Raw genomic sequence first — 19882 nt, forward strand, 5'->3', positions numbered from 1 at the left:
TAATGAATGGAGATTTTTAAAATTTATACAGTGGTATTGAAGAAACACAAATATATAATAGTTTAATTTATTGAGTGCTGGGAACCTTTTACACCCATCTCTCCATCAAGCCTCACAACCATTCTCTGAAGCAGGTCTTATTCCCGATTTACAGATGAGGCCACTGAAGCTTAGAGAGGTTCACCAGACAATGGTCACAGGGAGCAAAGAACATGTCACCGCCCTCTACTGGTCTAGGAGGGCTTCCTGGCCGGGGGGGGGGGGGTGGGGGGGGGTGGGGGGGGGGGGGTGGGGGGGGGGGTGGTTTCCATAGCACTTTCATGATAGTTCCTTCTGCTCCACACTCTTTCAAGCAATCCAGACCCCTGCTCCCTGAAGACAGAGCCCCACCCAAAAATCCCAAGCCAAGAAACTTTTTCCTATTAAGCATTTTTTCTTAGGCACTGTGCTATTACACTGTCTTATTTAACTCTATTAATTTGGAACAGGGGATAAAAACACCATATTTTATTTAATCATTGCTATTCTCTTATATTCCGAGTATTTCTTGTTAATGCCTCGGTCTTCGCTATTATACTGTTATTTATTATAATGGGCAAAACTGTCTTCTGTACTCCACTTCTCCCAATCAGTGCTCAGCCAGAACCCACACCCACTGTGCTAAAGGTCTGTCCTCAGCACAGGTGAGATCACTGAGCACAGAGGCAGGCTGGATCACAGAGCTGCCATCTAGACTGCTCTCTGTATAATTACACTGGGATCGCACCTGAATCTCTGGAGAGACATGGTGGAAATCCCAGCAGACCCAGAGCAGTGATGAGTATACAAATTCTGAGGCTCTTGGTAATAATGGTTGTACTTACTTTTTAGATGAGAAGTTCTTTCTCACTTATAATCTCATTTTAAGAGAAGAGACCCATGGGGAAAAGGGGTGTATGTTTATTTTACAGGTGGGAAACTGAGGTAGCACAGGATTGGTGCTCCCAGGGCTTGTTGACTTGTTAGCTGGAATTTGAGCCCGTGCTTCCTTTATCAACAGTCGCACAGTTTGCCTCTCCTGGGCCCCACTCCTGCCCGAGGGCTCTAGGAGAAATAGAAGGAAGCCCTCTAGCAGGGCATAGGCTGGGATATTCCTGGCCTTCACAGCACCACCTCTGAGAAGACAGCATGCCCTGTGCCTGGTAGAAAAGGTGGCCCCTACCTGATGGGTCAGCAGGCTCCAGCAGGTCACGGGAGCCCTCCGCTGCTCATATACTCTTTTTTTTTTTTTAAAGATTATTTATTTATTTATTTGACAGACAAAGATCACAAGTAGGCAGAGACACAGGCAGAGAGGAGGCAGAGAGGAGGATCCTGCCTGCCGAAAGGGGCAGGAGGGGATCATCTGAACAAAACAAATAATAGGAAAATCATTCCTATTTGCCTGTGAAATGAAATAGATACTTTTGTTCCTGATTTTTAATTTTTGTATTTAACTTTGTTCCAACCTTAGTAGTAAAGTCAACTCCCTAATCATGTTCTTCTTGACTGGCATGAAAATGGAAATGATTTTTTATCCTCTGAGTATACATTCCGTATAGGGTGGGAAATTGGAGTGATGATAGGTAGTTTGTCAAATGGGGAAGTAGGTTGTCTATGTACAAATACCCCAGGCTTGACGGATCTCTGAGTACATTCCTATTCAATGTTTCTTGAGTTGGAGGACAGAAAATTTCTCTGCAAGAGAAAGTTGCTTCTCCCCACCATGGTGAGGATGACACATGTGGGATTGTAGTTCAATCCCATACTGGGTTGCTTGAGTCGGTCTGCAGGAAACCCGCGAAGGCATTTGTGAAGGACAGCGGCCTTGGGAGGTGCCAATGGATTTTGCTGCTTTGTTAAGCCACCATGCCTCATTAGGTGAACTTGTTTTCCTTGTCAGTGTAGGGCTCTTTCTTTCGGGAGTTGTCTGATCCAGTTTCAGAGAAGGCATTTGTGTTTTGATGGAAGTTGGTGGAGCAGGAAATATTGATTTGGAAGCTGTTGACACTTGGAAAGAGGGAGTTAATTTAGATGTCAGTATTGATCAGCAGAGCTAAATTTAGACACAAGCTTGAGAGTTTCTCTTTTGAATATACTAAAAAAAAGAAAGAAAGAAAGAAAAAGGACATCTTAATTGAAATGCCATTAATGGGGATGGAAAGAGAGAGAACAATGTGCTGCTTCACAGAAGGGCATTAGAGCCCGTAGATGAGAGGTTTAAATTTGGCTGTAGTGTAGTTATACCACCATTATGTTAAACTGAGGCTTTGAGGGGAGATGATACCACAGATGTCAGACTGAAAATTATTGTCAGGGTTGAGAACAAATGAAATTATTTAATTATTTAATGTTCTTTTGGCGTTACATAGGGCTCTCTATCTTAAATAGATGGCCCAGACACCTCTGGAGAAATGCTGACTCTTTAAGGGAATTCACTCCCCTGATTACAGCCCATGGTCTGGGACCCTAGACCACTCAGATGCTCCCTTTCTTCTAGAAAAATAGTTCAGATCACTCCCCAACCCCACAGAATGCTCTGACTGTTTTCCAGGAAAATTACTACTCTGGCAAAGATGACCTCACATTTATTAGATAATCCAAGAAGATGCATGAAACTAAGTGGATTTCCATACATATTCCTGCAGAACAGGGTCTTTAGCAGAAAATAAGTGGGGCTCTAAGATATAGGAAAAGAAATCATACTTATTTGTCTACTAAAGACACTGACTTAAATTACCCTTGTGGGCCAAGTAAAGCCAAAATTTGCTTACAATTAAAATGAACAGTGAAAACAAAGGAGAGAGTATTATCCTGTCAAGAATACTGCTCTGTTAAGTTCTCTGCGCTGTTCATAAAGGCAGAAAGGAATCGGGGTCGATCCAAGGGAGAGATGATCAAAGGGATGAGCATTTGTTTCAAAACGGAGAAAATTAAGAAGATCCATGGTCACAGTCTATAAAACCAGGAAGGACGATCGCATAGACTCTCATACACTGTGAATCTTTAGAGCTAAGTAGTGCTGGAAATATGCCAGGCTCCAAGATACCCTCTGAGGGACCGGCCATTTCTCCTGTGGCCAGAGTTTCAGAAAAGACTGTGCCTTGTGGTAAGTCATCAGCAACATCAGGTCTTACAGTCAGAGGCCTTGAGGGTCTCCTCAGCTCTATTGTCAGCATGACCTAGAGAAAACACAGCCATATACAAGCAGCTTCCCAGCCTGCCGGTTACAGGGGACAGCCCTCCTCGCTTAGATGGCATCATCATTTGTGGACATCCACATCCAGTCTTCTCACTGGGGTTGGTCCCTGCTTCCTTGGCCTGAGGAAACAGTAGGTCCCCATTGTCAGTTCATGCATTCAGTTCAGACTGAGCTGAATTCTTAACTGGCTCCTGAGTCCCCGAGCAGCAATCAGCAATACTCCTTGGGTCCCTCATTTTTATAGACATGACTTTCTCTGGTAGCCTGTGGTTATAGGGCGTGTGTCTTAATTTTGGAAGAAGTGTGGAATGTGAGGATTCAAAGTGTTCCTTAAAGGTCATCTTACCTATAGGTAAATTGTTGCCTAAGATAACTATCAACATAAAATGTTCATAATATGCATTACATTTTATGGTTTGCAGAACACTTTCACATGATGTTTCTGAGACCATACAGGATTAGTAAAAACATTTTACCATTTTTATTACAATATTTCCTCTACTCCCTTGCACTCATTTGGATGCTCATAGCATAAATAACCAGTTTTATGAACCGGAAAATAAAGGATGACAGAAATAGAAAATTATACCAACAAGAGTTGTCAGCTGATCAGACAACAGAGAATGGTGCTAACAAAACAGCTGGGGTTTCCACATCACATCAGAATACGGCAGTAAGCGCTACAGATCCTGGAACAAAAGTCAGTAGCCCTAGCCTTTTTTCCTTCTCATTGTGAGAGGAGTAAATAAAGAATCATAGCATTACCTAGCTTTGCTCCAAAATGAAAAATCACCATCTTTACCATCACCAGCCTTTCTGTCTTACCACATGCTGCATCTACCCTGCTGGAAGAAGGGAAGGTGCTATCATCTGAACTTTGCAGATGAGAAAACTGAGGCCCAGAGGCTTAGGTGGTTTTGTCAGGTAGTAAAAAGGCCAGGTGTTTCTTCACTGTGCCCATCCTGCTTCTGGGACAGACTCAGTTATAGGGATTAGTCCCACCCCTGAACCCAAGCCATGGTATAGAAACACGCATTTTTATCTTCCTAAAATAAAAACTCCTGCTTTAGATGCCTGGGATGCCTTTTTAAACAGCATTTGGGAAATAAAAATGAACAAGCATATCAAGAATATGGCATGACTTAAAGAAAGACATAGAGACTGAAGCCTATGATAGCTAAATGGAAAGCTAGTGTATGGAGGTCCCCACCACCATAGATGTAACTGATGTTTCCAGTTGGCTGAAACTAGAGAAGAACAGATGCAAGCAAGACTCAGGAAGCCCAGAGGGAGTCAAATTGCCCCTCAAATGTTGATTTGTGATGCACACAAAGTAAATGTTTCTGTGACACCCTCAAATGAATCTTGAACCAAGCAAAACGCAATGAATCATGGCAGAAGGACTTGCATAGTTCAAAGTATACATTGTGAGCTCCATTTTCTAAAGAGCGGAAGCATTTGGGCATACCGTCCATGTATGCGTGTACCCAAACTTACAGGCAGCTTTTGGAAGTCATTAGCACCTCTAGCCAGCCAGCCCCAGCACACCACTGGCATCAGAGACTTCACACTTACACTCGGAGCCGTTAGATCTGCCACTAATTGCTTTACAGATTTGGCATCTCATCCACAATCTGCCAGACTGGCCATGAATTAACATCTCAATCCAAACAGCCCAGCTTCAGCAGGACTTTTGCCCCACCATTACCCATGTACAATATGCCATCAGTCATATTCTGCCCAAGGAGGAAATTTGAGAAATGTTTGTGAGGATTATGGAATAGGAGAGGCCAGGCTTAGTATTTTTCTAATTGTTTAGCATGAAGAAGTTGAGAGGAGGAAAAAAAAATCTGCAAAAATCTGAAACAGATTGTGGTATCTTCTCCTTTCCTTGAAATAACAGATGGATGGTATTTACTGATCTTGAAATTTCAGAGGAATTTTTATCTCCTCTCCAAGCAAACTCTTAGACTCCCTAATAAAGAAAATATTTAGCAATTTTCTGTGACCAGACACAAGGTGTATTTTCAAGGCCTGATTCTTCCAGTGTGATTATTTGCACTTGACTTGAGATCTTAGCTGGAGAGTTGCCACATGCCCATTTCACCTAGGACTGTCTAGACGGTTTCCGCTGTTTCTCCTTCTATTCTAATATTCCCCAGCTGAACTTTCTTTCCCCCAGTACTAATTAAGGTCACCTAGAAATTTACTTAGCCTAGCCATTGCCTCTAGATAATTTAAATCAATTATAACTTATTCCCCCTTTTTCTAATGATCCGATATATGGATTATTGATGCTGTTTTCCTTGTTTTCTTTCTCCTTCCTCCTCCCTTTGGGTTGTTTATCTGTCAGAGCTCAAGTGCATCTATCTTGTAAGGCACAGAAGGTTGGACCCACCATTCAACACCACTGGGTGTTGTCCATAGATAATTGTTCCCTTTTTCAAAAACATTACTGCTTACTTAGCATTTATAAGGCACTGTGCTAGGCACCGTGTGAGACCGAAGCATGATTCATACTGCCCTAGTCTTCCAGAAGTTTACATCTGGGGGGAAGAGGTATGGTGGGATGTTGAAATGTAGGTCAAAACCACTGAAGAAGGAGGTCTGTGGTGAGTCACAAGGGTGGTATGGTGTGGGGGTACTGGGTGAGGGAGAGCTGTTTGTAACGGGAGTAACTGGGTTTGGAAGATTTCAAGTGGTTGGCATCTGAACTGGGTTTTTAAAGAGAGAAAAGAATGCCAATATATGGAATTTATTTACTTAAACCATTCTACATTCTAGCAAGAACTTCAGAAATGTATATACAATACAATCAGATAATGTTTAAACTAAATGGGTAAGGAAATTGGAACAGAGAGGTAATAAGGGTGGAAAGGAATATATGTAGCTAAGAATGAGGTTGATACTTACAGTAAGTGCCTTATGGCACAAAATGCCAGGTTAGAGGGCAGAGATGAACATTTTAATTATCCAGAGCCTTCCTGTCCTCTCTCCAGGTGCAGTCAGAAGATAGCAAGGTCTGACTTAAGGACCCATCAGAGAAAGCCACAGCTCTGGGGAGGTTGCAAAAGCCATTCATCTGTGTTCTTGTCCTAACTCCCCAGGTCCTGGGATGGATCCGCAATGGGGAGTCAATGCTCAATGCCAGCCTGGTCAATGCCAGCTCTTTGTCCGAAGCAGAGCAGCTGCAGCGGGAACACGAGCAGTTCCAACTAGCAATCGAGGTAACACCCAAATCTGACTCCTCTGGCCTCCCTTCTCCTTTCTGCTCTGTACCCTGGGCAGGTGGATTCCTCATGCTGTGAACATTCCTTTAGGTAGTGAAACCCTTACTCTTTCTAGTTAAGTGGTCCAGGTAGCCTCCCTGTTACCCAGGAACTGATGGGGAAGCAAAGGCAGGAGTTCACCAACCCCAAGAGGGCCTCCTATTGAAAGACGAATGTTCACAGCACAAAAGTGCGTCTTATTGGTTACTTATTGGCACATTTACCCATAAGGCCCCTGGTATACTGAGTACTTGGACATTGTAGACTATGCACCATGTGAGACATGTGAAGCCAGAAGGTTAGAAGTCACTTCTAGTTCAGGAGCCCTTAAAATTGAGGGTAAACAACTACAAAAGCCATTAATATGTTAGCATTCCATTTTAAAACATTTGATTTATATGCAATATATAGATTTCATTGTCAGTTTCTGCCTTTTAATGAGAACAATGAGCTTTGGAGTAGGTTGCACTAGATAGCTCACTTCCTTGAAAATAGTTGTTCAGTACCACTGATTGAAGCCACATTTCAGGAATAAACTGAAACCAGAAGTTCACCAACTGACACTTGTTCTAAAGGCTATTTTAAAATAAAATACCTCTTCCCATAATCTAAATTTTGTCATCGTACTTTAAATAATACCTTTAATTATCCTTTCTACTAGAACATTTATCTTCCCAAAGAGACTTGAGCTGATTGCTTTAGAGGGGTATGGGGAAAGGAGCAGGAAATGGGACATGGGAACCATATTAAAAATAAAGTAAGTTCAGTACCAATGGGAACAGAGAGAAACCTTCAAAGTCATTCATTACTTGTAGTTCTGTTTAAAACTCAACCCACTTTTGAATGTGTAGGAAATATGAAGTATTATCTTCTACTAAAAGAATGATTGTTAAGGACAATTTTTCATAACAATGATAAAATTTTAACTCTTCGCGTCTATGTCTTTAATACAGTAATCAACTGATTACTAGCCATTTTTAAACTATTATAGATTGATTACTAGGAACCATCTTGTATGTGTAAACATAGCATTAGCATAAATGGCATGTTTCTATAAGATGCCTGCTATCTTCTAGGAAGCGTTACTAATAGTGGTTTACTGCCTGGGATTTGAGATTTTAAAATAGACTATATATTGCACACGTAGTGTGGGCAAATCATTTTCTTCTTTGGGGGGACAAATCATTTTCTTTTTTTTTTTTTAATATGCCATCTTTTTTTTTTTTAAGATTTTATTTATTTGACAGAGAGAGAGAAATCACAAGTAGGTAGAGAGGCAGGCAGAGAGAGAGTGGGGGAGGAAGCAGGCTCCCTGCAGAGCAGAGAGCCCGACGTGGGGCTCGATCCCAGGACCTTGGGATCATGACCCGAGCTGAAGGCAGAGGCCTTAACCCACTGAGCCACCCAGGCGCCCTGGCAAATCATTTTCTAAGAAGGAACTCAGCAGAGGAGAGAGGCTTTATTATCAGCAGCTGCCTCTGTCTCAGTTTACTGGCATACACAAATATAAAAGCATTAAGATCTATTCACCACCAAGGAAAAATCTGGATTGGGGTCTCAGTTGAGAATCAGGCACAGAGTGGGCAAAGCCCCATTGAGAGGCAGCATGAACAGAGTTTGGGCAGATAGACTGGGCACGTGGCATGAAGCTGTGAGGGTGTGAGGCAGAGAGAAGACCACTGTTGGCCACACCCCCTTGTTTATCTCAAATGTGAAGATAATTAACTTTCCTGTCCCATAAGCAAATGTTGGGTCAATAATACCAAGTATCATGATGTACTAGAGCATTTCAACGAGTGAGTGGAAAATAGTGGGTGTATGCATTAGCAGTCTTAGTGCGATGACCAAATTCTACCGCTTGCATAAGCAGGATGTATTAATTTGTAATGGTGCTGTTTTACCCATATGGAATAGAAGCTTACTAAGCATGTATGTCCCTAATCACATTGGTGCAACTTGATCAAATATTCTTGGAATTGATATTGAGATCCCATGAGGCCCCTGTTGAGTATTTGTCTATGGTCTGAAGAGGAGATGGCAGAGCAGATAGGATTTCCAGAAGATCAAGGGAATGGAGGGTAGGCAGGTCTACAGCATAGCGAAAAGAATGAGCTTCAAATATGCTTCTTCTCCAGGTGGCCTTGTGCTTCTCTCTAAAAGTGTTGGTTTAAACCAGGTTCTGCATCAAGGGAAAGTTATGCCAGGGAAGATTTATACAATTTGAAAGGGATCTAACTAGTCTAGTTTGATGTGGCCCATTTTGGTGGTCATTACTTACTGGAGGCCTTCCTAGTGATTGCCAATAGAGGACATAATTTAATTTCTTGGACCCTAAGAAAAAATCCTCGGTTCCATAAGGGAAAACAAAATAGCTACGGGAAGGATGACTAGATAATTTATTGTTAAAACTGAGATACTTCAAAGAAGGATATTATTAACAACTCAGCTAGAAAAATAGGCACATACTAGAACAACCTTGGCAGAGTAGCATGTCTGCTCACCCTAGCTTGGGTGGACTTTTTGGTTTAAAGGTTGCATTTATTTTTTTTTAAGATTTTATTTATTTTTTTGACAGAGAGATAAAGAGCACAAGTAGGGAGAGCAGCAGGCAGAGGGAGAGGGAGAAGCAGGCTCTCCACTGAGCAGGGAGCCCAGTGCTTGATCCCAGGATGCTGGAATCATGACCCGAGCTGAAGGCAGCTGCTTAATTGACTGAACCACCCAGGCACCCCCATTTAAAGGCTTTAGTCTCAGGACACCTGGGTGGCTCAGTGGGTTAAGCCTCTGCCTTCGGCTCAGGTCATGATCCCAGGGTCCTGGGATCAAGCCCCACATCGGGCTCTCTGCTCTGCAGGGAGCCTGCTTCCTCCTCTCTCTCTGCCTGCCTCTCTGCCTACTTGTGATCTCTGTCAGATAAATAAAGAAAAAATCTTAAGAAAAAAAAAAAAGGCTTTAGTCTCCCCAAAGAAGGTCAGAATTTTTACCTCAAGTATTCTGAGTTTTAGGAAGATAGAACCATTTAGAACAGAGAACAGCACATAGCACCCAGAAGCATAGCTTTATCAACAAACCTGTTAATTTTTTGTTAGCATGCAAATGGTTTGGCTGATGTGTCTTCAGGAACTGTGACTATCAAAGAGACAAGCTCAGTTTTGAAATCAACTTTATTTGAAATCCTCTTATGTATTTTAAATATAAGCATTATGGCAGAATAAGTAGTTAAAACTGGATAATAAATTCAATTGATTTGGTTTAATTTTCTTCCATGTACTCCTACATTAACATCATGTATTAACATCCTTGGTAATCCATGTCTTAAAGATATAACACTCAATAGGATTAGATAATAGTAGAAATAAATGCATAATAATGACTCAGGCTTATCAAAGCAAAGACTATGTCATATGCATAAAAGTTTGTCATTTGGAAATTAAAGGGGATGGAGTTCCAAGGACTATCAGATGATAATGAGTTTCAGAATAAGGAAGAGGATTTATTACATAGTCTAAATTATAGGACAATTAGAGTTAGTCCTTCACTCCCAGAGAAAAAGACATAATCATGGGGTTTTGATGACAATTATATGCTGGTTTCATATACTGAGGAGAAGCCAGTTAATTATCATAATCACTAATGTTCATTTGGTGAACCCTTCCTCTGCGGGAAGCTCTGCGGATACCATTCTAACTCTGGAGATTAAATAATGTGGTGTGATATGGTGGGAATGAGCACAGGAATAGTCAAAACTGAATCTTATCCCTAGTGTCATCACCCCCCTGGTTGTATGTTAGGGGGCAGGTCACTCAGCCAGCCTCAGCCTCATATTTGTAATTTATGAAGTGGGAATAATAACATCCACCTTGTCGTGGTGTTGTGAGAACTCGAAAAAAATACGCATAAGCACAGGGCCAGGTACCCTTGGATAGATGACAGTTATTAAAGTGATGTTTAAAGTCATGTTTGCCTTGAGAATCAGCCAAATATATTAAATGAATGATACAGGAGTTCAGGAAAAAGTAGTTTTTAGTGAGTCTCCAGCTGTCCAAAAGGATTTTTTTTAATATAACATTTAAAAAATTGTTAATTCCAAAAAAAATTGTTAATTCCACTGTAGTTAACATATAGTGCCATATTAGTCACAGGTGTGTGATATAGGGAGGCGGCAATTCTGTGCATTACTCAGTGTTCATCATGATAGGTGTACTCTTTAATCTTCTCTTAAAGGAGACCAGACTCGAGCTGAGTCTCAAAGGACAACTGGAACATAGATGGGGAGAGAGGAAGGGGTGTTCACTAAAAGACAGGAAGAATGAAGGTAACAAAAATAAGCTCACTATGGTGAGCTCTGTGAATTGTGTAAGATTGATGAATCACAGACCTGTACCCCTGAAACAAATAATACAGTATATGTTAATAAAAACAAAACAAAACAAAAAGACCTGCTCTAACAATTCTCAGGGTCAATGTGAATCTAATTAGACAATAGATATTAAAGTACTCCTCTAAGTAAAAATTAAAAAAAAAATAAGCCAGGTTGTGTTTGCAGAGGGTTTTTTTAAGGAAGTAGTAGATGATAATGTTATGGAAGTCGTTCAAGACTACATTGGGAGGAGATTTTAAGAACATCCTTCAGAGTTTGGACTTAATTTTATAGCAGTGGAAGAATGACTAAAGGCTTTTGAATTGAGAGAAGGGAATGATGTTTAAGCACAAAATTAGAGTTTTGGAGCCAGAAGAACATTAGGGGTCACTTCACCCAAGCACTTCCTATTACAGAGAACCAACTGATGTGTTGGAAATGTGAGGGATGGGTTTGATGGATTCGAAGTGGAAGGCAAGGAGACTAGCTCTGGGACCACCATGGAAGTCCAGGCATGCAGTGGGTTGGACTGGGACTTGGGGGTGAGGAACAGCAGTCCAGAATGATGTCCAGATTGTAAGCCCAGGTGACAACAAGGAGGGCACCATCAACACCAATGGTAGACTGCCATGGAAAGATACTTCCAGAGGGAGGGATTTCATTTTAATGTGGAATTTGAGAAGATGTCTGGGAGGAAGCAGGATGCTCTAATAGAATGGTCAAGCCATTTGCATTCACTGAGGAGCCTTCCTCCTCTCTCCAGGAAGACCTGTCACTTCTTTTACTAAGAACACATCTTTGTAAGTGGCTAAGGTGGGGCAGGCAGCTAAAGCAATTGAATCAGTGCTGCTGGCTTGGAGTGAGAAATACGGCGGGCAGCTCACCCTCACCCCCAAAGACAGTTAAAGATGAGGGTCCCATGTAGTGTGAGAGTTGAATACTGGGCGACATCTACAAAAAGGAAGTAATAGCAGCCAAGGGTATAGATAAGAGTTCCACAGAAGGGAACAAAAACCAAGAATGCACCTTGGGGTACCCCTCTATTTAGGAGACAGGAGAAGAAAATGGTGCCAATAAGTAAAACAGACAAAGAAATCTGGAATTTGTGGAAGATCATTCTGACCCTTAGTTTACTTTTTTTTTTATTTTAAAGTTTACTTTTTCTAACCATGTTCAACATTTAGGAACTCAAATTCTGATCTGATCATCACTATCGAGAGGCTGACTTAGTGGAGAAACAAGGGAGTAAAGGAGTCTAGGTTGCTAGAGGCAGTCATGCTAACATAACGAACACTGAGTACAGATTCCAGAGACGGGGAAGGGAAGCCAGGAGATAGGTGATAGAGGGAGGGGGGGTGTTATAAACAGGACTGTGCAGACTGCAGTCTAGGATGGGGGTGAAGGGGGCTGCATGGTGTAGGGGTGATAGGGAGGGAAGTTGCACTCACACAGGGAGTGCCAAATGGATCAGCTCTTGTGAACCATCCCAGCACTGCTGCCAGAGAAGAAGGGCAGAGGTAATTCTAGAGTAAATTACTGGGCCACTAGCTGTCCCTTTTCACCAGGAGCTGAGCTATACTTTCCTAAGCATGCAGAGGCCAAGTCAGCCCTGTACCATTGAGTTAAAGTGATCCTCGCAGTTGAGGTCGGGATAATATTAGGTCTTTGAAGTCCTATGTTTCAACCACATCCATACTTTATTTTAGTAAATTTTAATCCCTTTTGGCTCTCTATCTCTGCCATCCAGTCCTCCAGCCTGGTCTCCCCCTCCGCCCTGCAGTTAATGGGAACTCTGAGAATGCAAACCACATTTGGCTTGAATAAGAAAATAAACCTCCCGCTGTATATATCTCTATATATTATCCTAAAGGCAAACATAAGTAATGTAATAATGTAGGGATTACACATTGAGCTGAATTATGTACTATGCTGTTCTGTTCCCTTTGTGGGGTGCTAAGGAATGGTGAGATGCTGCCTTAGGCTTTATTAACCTGCCCAGTCCTACTGAAATCCTTTTCAGCTAATGTTTAAAATGATTGCATCATTGGCTGAACTTTGTATTATGTGGAGTTGTTTTTTCTTACATTTGACGTAAAGTGGAGCTATAGCAGTAATCTCCTTGAAAACTCTTAACTACAGTGAAGAATTTTATGATTAGATTTGAAAAGAAAAATTGACTAATGTCTGAACCAATCAGGAGCAGATGTATACACAACTGCTGTTTCTCTACCACAGAAACGGAGACATCTTTAGAGCCAGTGATGCGAGAAAGAGAGTGGGGGCAGGAGTTGGGGTCCTGAGCATTCGGTTAATGAAAACGCATGATGTTCTTTTTTTAAAAATATGCTTTAAAAGCAATGATGTATTAATCGTCATAACAAAATGTTTGAATCCACCATTTAAAGCTCTTTAACTTTTCTGCATCTTTCCACTCACGCCTCACTCCACCCCCTCCCGTACCACGCCTGGGTTGTTCCCACGGACCTCTCTCTCCTCCCCTTGTGCCCAGTCCCTCTTTCATGCCACTTCCTTGCAGAAGACGCACCAGAGCGCCCTGCAGGTGCAGCAGAAAGCTGAGGCACTGCTCCAGGCCGGCCATTATGACGCTGACGCCATCCGGGAATGTGCCGAGAAAGTGGCCCTCCACTGGCAGCAGCTCATGCTGAAGATGGAAGACCGGCTAAAACTAGTCAATGCCTCTGTGGCATTTTATAAAACTTCTGAACAGGTGAGGGAAGGTCTGGGAGATGGGGGACTAATGTTGGTGGAAGGTTGTTTTTTTCCCCTCATACTGCTAACCTATACTATCTCCCTCAAGAAGCAGCTAGTCCTCTCAGCAGTAGCCTTTTAGAATAGAATAATGACATGAAAATAACTACAGTTAGCCTCCTTATAATATTTTCCATTAAAGAAGTTAACCATGTGATTTGTTTCTTGTAACATCTCAGCCTCATCAGATCTAAGTATTGAAGGAGAAATTAGGTGTATGCTGAATACTAGGTTGACGGCTGTCTCAGCCAGCTACTGCCACGATAATGCTGTGTAATGAATTACTATACAACTCAGTGACATAAAACTATGAGCGTTTTGTTTTTAAGTATTTGAGTTCAGCTGATCTTGACTGAGTTTGATAGAACCGGGCTCCAAGCTGGACATCTGGTCTAGATCTTTTTTCATGTCTCTCAGCCTCCTGGACCAGCAGCTACTTGAGGCACATTTATGGTGAAGAGTAGGAGTGCAAGAGCCCAAAATCTGCTGTGCAACTGCATCTCAAATCTCCAAGTGTGCCACATGCTCTAATATCCTTTTGGCCAAAATGAGTCACATGGCCAAGCCAACATCAGTGAGGCAGGGAAGTCTATGCCTCCAGTGAAGGTCAGGAGAGTAGGGTGAGAATCTGCAGAGCATCATCTGGGGTGCCCAGTCAGGCCCTATGCTTGGAAAACATACACTCTTTCACTCATGGGGCTCTCCGTCTGACAGAGGAGACACAGCCGTCTCTCCTCCATAGGTTATGAGCCAAGCAGATGGGGTGGAGCAGCTGTGGGAGAAAAGGCAGGAGATGCACCCAGCGGGATGACAAGGATTTAGAGCCCTTACTTTCCCATCTGTACGGTAATATGTACAAGGGCTAAGAGGATTTCTAACTGATTTGGGTGCTTTCAGGGAATTCTTTCATGAAATAGAGGTTGAAAACAGACATAATTGTATTCCATGTAAAACATGTTCCTCATTGGAATTGCTCCCTGGTAGAAATAGATCAGAGAAACCTTCTCCTCTGGGTGAATTACAGGGGCCTTGGGTAAGTCTACCCGGAGTAAATAGAACATGCCTCTCTGAGGGCCCTGTGGCCAGTGTTCCAGCCTCCACACCTTCTCTCTGTTCTCAACTGATGGTGTCTTGATGGCCCCAGAGTTGGGAGCAGCAGACTAAGGCAATTTATCAATTCAACAGAATCCCAATCAAACCCCAGCAAACTTTTTGATAAAAATTGATACACTGGTTGTAAGATATATATGGAAATAAAGAGAACCAAGAATAACCAAACAATCTTGAAAAGAAAAAGGAAAGTTGGAGTTATCCTACCTGATTTTAAGACTTATTCTACAGGTACAATGATCAAGATGGAATGATGTTGTTGTAAGAATAGACACAAGGAAAAAGAATAGAGATTCTAAAAGTGGACCCACAAATATGCAGCTGATTTTTGACAAAACAATTCAGAAGTGAAGTCTTCAACAAATGATGCCAGATAACTGAAATCGGGCTTCCCCTGCTAACTGAAAGTAGTGTTCCTATGAAAACTTTTATAAGCTGAAATCAGATGCAAAAAAGCAATGACCATTTACTTAGATGGAAGAAATTTTTGAATATTCCCAGACCTAAAAAGTAACCTCTTTTAGGCCTTTCTGAAATCTTAGGGACACATCTTGCTAACAACTACACAGAATAAATCGAGATAAATCACAGGTGGTCACAGACACAGTTCGGAGCTGTTGCAGCTGGATGCTGAGATGCTACTTCTCCAGGAACTACACCTGGGGAAGGATCTTGGGTGGGAGGTGCCACTGTCATTGCCCAGGATGTGTACTGCCTCTAGAACAGCCCCACAGCTCACTGCAGAACAAACACTGAACACTACTTTCACCTTTTGCCTTTTATCATAAGAGTGAAAACCTACCTCATATTTCTTTCAGTTAGCAAAAACAGGTACTAATGTAGGTCTTTCATAAAAGCGAAATGGCATAATGTGAACTTGTAGAAAGCAGGGAAAACCTATATCCATTTTTTTAAAAAATGAAGTTAAGCCCTGTCTAGTATCACACACAAATTTTAGTTTTTGATGGATCTAGATGCTGAAGGGGACAAAGCACTACATTAAAGTCAGGAAATTTGACCCAGAAGTGACCAGATCTTTGTTTCTTTAGCTGCTAAATTGAAAGATTTATGTTTGATAATCTTTTCATTTCTTCTAGTTCCCAAGTTGTTTTTAGTCCAGTATTATCATGGGACCTAAGTATGTCTTTTCTTAAAGTTTTTGCTTCTCTATAATTCATTTTCTCTCAAGACTTGGGTCCTCCTACACATGTTCATGCCTTCCATAAGAAGAAGTGTGTGGTGCTAGAGGAGTCAGAATTCAGGGCCAGGCCTTCTCATGACATGGGGAGCACATTGGCTACTAGGGTGTGCTGCCTGGGACATCTTTTAGCTCAATTCATCACTCAGTAAACATCCTATCCAACACCATACTCTTCCTCAAAAGGGATGACTTTCTCAGGCAAAGGGGACCTGGGATATGTAGCTGTTCCCCACCTCCTGCCATAGCCAAGCGTTCAAAGCCTAGTGAAGGAAAGTATAGGGATAGGAGTTTCTGTTTTCTGCATCCTTCCCCAGGCCTTGACACAAGATTGCCCTGGGTCCCCTTCTGTTACACCCAACCTATCTTCCATCCAAGTCCCATTCAAAATGCTTTTGCTTTTAGAGTATGACCTCTTAACACTTGAAGAACAACTCTTTTTTTTAAGTTAACCCAAGTACATTATCATCTGAACAAAACGTCTCTTTTGTAATAGAAGGTCTGAAGATGTCACTGCCTTATGACAATACCTCTAGACATTTTGCGGGGATATTTTTGCCAAGGGAGGGGAAAGAAAACATTTAATTTATGGCCCATAAGTCCCACAACACAGCCTTTTCCTCCTTTATTTCTATTTAGGGCTACTTCCTATAGGGCAAGTGTGGATGGTTGGACAAGCCTAAGCCTAGTGTATTCTCTAAACTTCATTTTCCTGCTCTGCCACATTGACAGAGTTATCATGAAGTTCAGTGATAGAATATATAAAGAACACTTTGAACCCCCCCCCCCTAAATTACTGGTCTTTTTTCTTCTCTTACCCTGTATACTCTCCCTAAGTGACGTTGGCCTTCAGCCAGCAACTGTCCAATGATTCCAGAATCCATCTCTCAGTCCTAACCTGTCTCCTGAGTTTAGCTATGTCCTGGACTTACCTTCCATGTCCCAGAGGCACCACGTGTTCTAAATCTACAGACTAAACTTCAAATGAAACTAGTCACCTGCATAGGGTTCTGTTGGCTGAAGGTGCTCAGAAAACACTCTCCTGATCTGTTAATTTACTGAAACTTTCCTCCGTGGTTCATTAGGTCTGTAGTGTCCTGGAGAGTTTAGAGCAAGAATACCGGAGAGACGAGGACTGGTGTGGTGGACGAGATAAACTGGGACCAGCTGCAGAGATCGACCATGTCATCCCACTCATCAGCAAACATTTGGAACAAAAGGAGGCCTTTCTTAAGGTCAGAGCACATTGTCATTGAAGATCACATGTACACACACACACACAGTCTCATCATATGGGATTTCCATTCCCCTCTTTTTCCTCACTTCTTATCTAAAGGGAGGCATTTATAGAGAAGATATTGGCTGGTTAATTTGGAAGGTTGAAAAGCTATGCTTCCAACATTATTTCTCTCCCTACTTTCTTTATAATTAGACAGTTATACACCATTACTGCAGGTGCCTGTTTGAATATCTTGATATCTCATTGATGTTGGTAATAGAGATAACACATAGTTTCACCCAGTTATGTTTGGCTTATGAAAATATTTTTAATTGAAACACATAGCCTTGGAAGCATCTGTTTGGCTCAGTCAGAAAAGCATGCAAACTCTTGATCTCAGGGTTGTGAGTTCAAGCCCCCATATTGGGTGTAGAGATAACGTAAAAGAAATAAATTAAAAAAAATTATATATATATGCTCTCACGCACATGCATATATATATATATATATATATATATATATGTCTAGATATAAAACAGCATTAAAATAAATATTTTATAAATGGATGTTGCAAAATTTAGGGCAAGAATTAAATAAATTTAAACACCTTATTTATTTGCCAATCTAGAAATTATCAATAACCATTAGATATAACACCATTTATTCTGTTGCATGAAGAGAGTAATACCTCATTTTGTTTGTTTTGTTCTTATTAGAGCCCCAACTTCCCAGAGAGGAAGCGCAGTCCTGTTCTGAGCAGGCTTTCAGCTAGTGTGGAAAGTCCTAGTAAGCCTCTTTCCTCCAGCCTTTGATCATCTCTCCAACAGAGTCATCTGTGTTAAAACTTATCTAAAGGCTCTGTTTACTCTCGAATTTCTTGCTTTCATGTTCTGCTTCCTTTCAGGTTTCTGGGAGTACAAAGAGAATTTTTATACCCTGACATGTTACCACTGCTTTTCTATAACTCTGTAATTAACTGACTTTCTTTTATTAGGGATTTTTTTTTACTTGACCACCCCTTTGAGTTTCACTTTTTTCTCTCGCTCCCTCTCTTTTTGAGATGGCTTCTCCCTACTGTCCTCCTGTCTATCAGGTGTGTGCACCCGTACTCAGAATCCTTAGCAATGAGCTCTTACCAATAAGATTAAATAAAAAGTCTTCTATACAGGGTTCAAGAGATTTTAGAAGTCTTCTCTACCATAAAACAAAATTTAAAACAATGACCAAAGGAGAGCATATGAAAGACTTTTAAAAGAGGTATAAAGATATTACTTCATAAAATGACATGTTTTTTTTGAAGAATGAAAGAAGAAAATGTTCTGGCCTAATGTTTTCCGTATGTGCCTAAAATCATAGGTGAGAAATTTCCTGTGCCTGTGGGAATTAAATGCCTGATGGATGGACTATTGAGTTCCCCATTTAGGTGTGTTAGTTGATCTATGTTGGATACCTTAGCTTTGGACCACCATCCAGCTGTTAAATTCATGGACCTCACAATAGATGGACCCACCCAAAAATCTTTTACCAGAGCTCCCAGAAACCACGTTGTTAATGCAAAATTTAAAATAATTTTTTACTATATAATTTAGAGAGTCAGTTGTTAAATGTCAAAGGTATTAAAGTTTGACAGTTTCATTTAGATAATATTGGAAACTGTAGATTAAAAATTAGTGGACTAGGGTAAATAGCAGTCCCCCTTATCCATGGGGAATATGTTCCAAGACCCCCAGGGGATGCCTGAACCTGTGAATAGTGTTGAACCCTACATATACCATGCTTTTCCCTACTCATATACACCTATGATAAAGTTTAATTTATAAACAAGGCACAGTAAGAGAGGAACAGCTGATAATAGATAACTGATAGATACGTAGAACAACTATGACAATATACTGTAATAAAAGTCATGTGAATATGGTCTCTCCCTCAAAATATCTCACCGCACTGTACTCACCCCTCTTGTGATGGTATGAGATGATACAATGCCTGCGTGGTAAGGCGAAGTGAGGGGAATAGCATAGGCAGTGTGAGGTAAGGATAGGCTACCACTGACCAGACAATGCATCAGGAGGACGACCTGCTTTGGGACTGCAGTGGATTGTGGGTAACTGACACTGCAGAGAAGAGAACGGGGGATAAGGGGAGGCTTATACTGCCTCTAGACTTGTACAACAGAAAAAATTCTGCTCTGTAAAGAAATTCAGAAATTCTGTGGTCTTGAGAGGAACTAGAAATACTCTGCCCATAGTCATAGATTCCAGCCCTGATGTGCTTCATGGTTCCTGCCCTTTCTGGACCTGGGTCTCCTCCCTGGGCACAAGGAGTGTGTGACCTGTCCTCTCTGCCATCCACAGCTAATGGGAGTCATAAAGAGGGTAGCATAGTGGCTCTTATTCCTGTGTATAGATCCATATTTCCCAGCAATAAGATATTAGTGTTATTGAGCTGGAGCGAATTTTATGGACAAATAAGTTTTTTAAATGTGGGTGACTTCCATTTAGATATGGAATGTGTGGTTAATAGGCTTGTTTACCAAATTTGCTTTCTTGAGTCTTAATTAAACAAATGCGGGGCGCCTGGGTGGCTCAGTGGATTAAAGCCTCTGCCTTCGGCTCGAGTCATGATCCTGGGGTCCTGGGATTGAGTCCCACATCGGGCTCTCTGCTCCGCAGGGAGCCTGCTTCCTCCTCTCTCTCTGCCTGCTTCTCTGCCTACTTGTGATCTCTGTCTGTCAAAT

At 41.6% G+C, this 19882-nt stretch overlaps 1 protein-coding gene and 1 long non-coding RNA gene across 22 annotated transcripts in view; one reads left to right on the forward strand and one right to left on the reverse strand.

Moving 5' to 3' along the window:
• KALRN (kalirin RhoGEF kinase) overlaps positions 1-19882 on the forward strand; it is a 659050-nt gene that overhangs the window by 374135 nt on the left and 265033 nt on the right. For 14 of the 21 annotated variants that reach the window (XM_032335453.1, XM_032335509.1, XM_032335462.1 and 11 more), the window contains exons 16-18: positions 6328-6447; positions 13359-13577; positions 17012-17161. In XM_032335453.1, the coding sequence (XP_032191344.1) occupies positions 6328-6447; positions 13359-13577; positions 17012-17161 (489 nt within the window). The remainder of the gene's footprint in view (positions 1-6327; positions 6448-13358; positions 13578-17011; positions 17162-19882) is intronic. The other 7 variants (XM_032335484.1, XM_032335515.1, XM_032335559.1 and 4 more) reach the window with 1 other exon arrangement.
• On the reverse strand, positions 1306-19232 carry LOC116586105. Its single transcript, XR_004283896.1, has 3 exons — positions 19100-19232; positions 16925-17256; positions 1306-2028 (listed from the first exon to the last, which is right to left on the reverse strand). It is a non-coding gene; the product is annotated as an uncharacterized LOC116586105 (long non-coding RNA).

Source organism: Mustela erminea, chromosome 1 (assembly GCF_009829155.1).
Source record: "Mustela erminea isolate mMusErm1 chromosome 1, mMusErm1.Pri, whole genome shotgun sequence".
NCBI classification, from domain to species: Eukaryota; Metazoa; Chordata; class Mammalia; order Carnivora; family Mustelidae; genus Mustela; species Mustela erminea.